The 1416-nt window shown below is 42.4% G+C and overlaps 1 protein-coding gene across 1 annotated transcript; it reads left to right on the top strand.

The window, feature by feature from the left end:
- Window positions 1-447: 447 nt before the first annotated feature.
- SARC_11512 (hypothetical protein) lies at window positions 448-1003 on the top strand (the record flags this gene model as incomplete). The annotated part of the gene is made up of 1 exon (XM_014294400.1): window positions 448-1003. A coding segment is annotated over one exon (361 nt), but the record flags the coding sequence as incomplete, so codon positions are not given.
- Between the last annotated feature and the right edge of the window lie 413 nt (window positions 1004-1416).

Genomic DNA, 1416 nt, shown 5'->3' with positions numbered 1-1416 from the left:
TGTATGTATGTATGTATGTATGTATGTATTTATATATGTATGTGTGTATGTATGTATGTATGTATATATACGTAGGTATATGTGATATACATATACATACATACGACTGGAAATTAACACTAGCTTCACATTTAATACATACCAGACCCCGTTGGTGCCCCCCCCCATATACACTCGTATACCAGACATTCGTCTCATTTATACAGCGTGCACTGATATCACCAAACCAATTACTTTTTTAAGTCCTTATGTCTTGACTTGCATGCGGTACATTGGCACTCTGTAAATGTTACATAGTCCACAACAAAAGACCATATAACCGAGTTGACTACATAATTGAGTAGTATAGAGTTAGATATAATCTCTTTCTATGCTTTGGTACCGGTGTTCTCTATATACATCCACTCGAATACCGCTACACCGTTCCTTCCCTCTGCGCACACAGAGACCCAAGGAGTACCCCCGGATCGCCTGTCTTAAGATAACGGTGCAAGTGACCACATGTTCTAAATGCGGGGCAGTCCTTAGTGACTCGCCGGTCTTCGAAGTTGTCCACAATCTGGACAACTGCATCTTTATTCTGGCGTATACGTGTGGTGTGTGTGACGCCAAGGACTCTGCCTACGAAGGTGAGGAGTTGGTGGGCGCTAAAGTGGTGCCGGTGGGGTTGGGGCCGGGAGAAAGGAAGTTCTACGAGACGTTCAAGGGCCATGTGCGTGTGCGGATGATCAAGAACACGTTGTTGGTGCCCACACATGCCTCGTACGAGTGTCGACCACGCGCGGAGAACGACACCATGTATCCATGACGAGAGGGATATACATATATATATATATATATAGATATAGATATATATATATAATATATACGTATATGTATATATTCGCGTGTGCGAGTGGGGCACTGTCATGCACTATGTACATATCAGGATTGAAGCCAACATATAAACTTGTTATATACTCAAATCGGGACATTATTATGGGTTCTGGTATTCGGGTCCAAGACGCTGCATTGAACAGGAAAAAGCAATTGCATAGAGCCGAACTCCTTTGATCGAATTAGACATGTAGCTGTACTAGCCGTACCGTGGATAGGCAGGGGAGAGCTGAGTTGTGTTTGCTTTAGGTTGCGAATGGGTTGCAATCAGTGCATATGGCATATACAGCCGGTCGAGATAGACCCACAGACACAAACAATAAACAATACTTCGATGATCACACCGAGTATAGGCGTTTGTATTGAATAAACTGTATTGGCCGCGCTGGTTGGGAGTCGTTGCTAAATGGCCTCCAACGAATATATTTATTTAAAAGGCTAAGAAGAATACCATATATATTCAAAAGGCTATGCATATTTATTCAGAAGACTATGCATGTTTATTTAGAAGGCTATGCATGTTTATTCAGAAGGCTATGC

Source organism: Sphaeroforma arctica, assembly GCF_001186125.1.
Source record: "Sphaeroforma arctica JP610 unplaced genomic scaffold supercont1.1731, whole genome shotgun sequence".
Classification (NCBI taxonomy): domain Eukaryota; class Ichthyosporea; order Ichthyophonida; genus Sphaeroforma; species Sphaeroforma arctica.
Note: the sequence above shows the minus strand (reverse complement) of the source record. Positions and strands in the feature narration are given on the sequence as shown.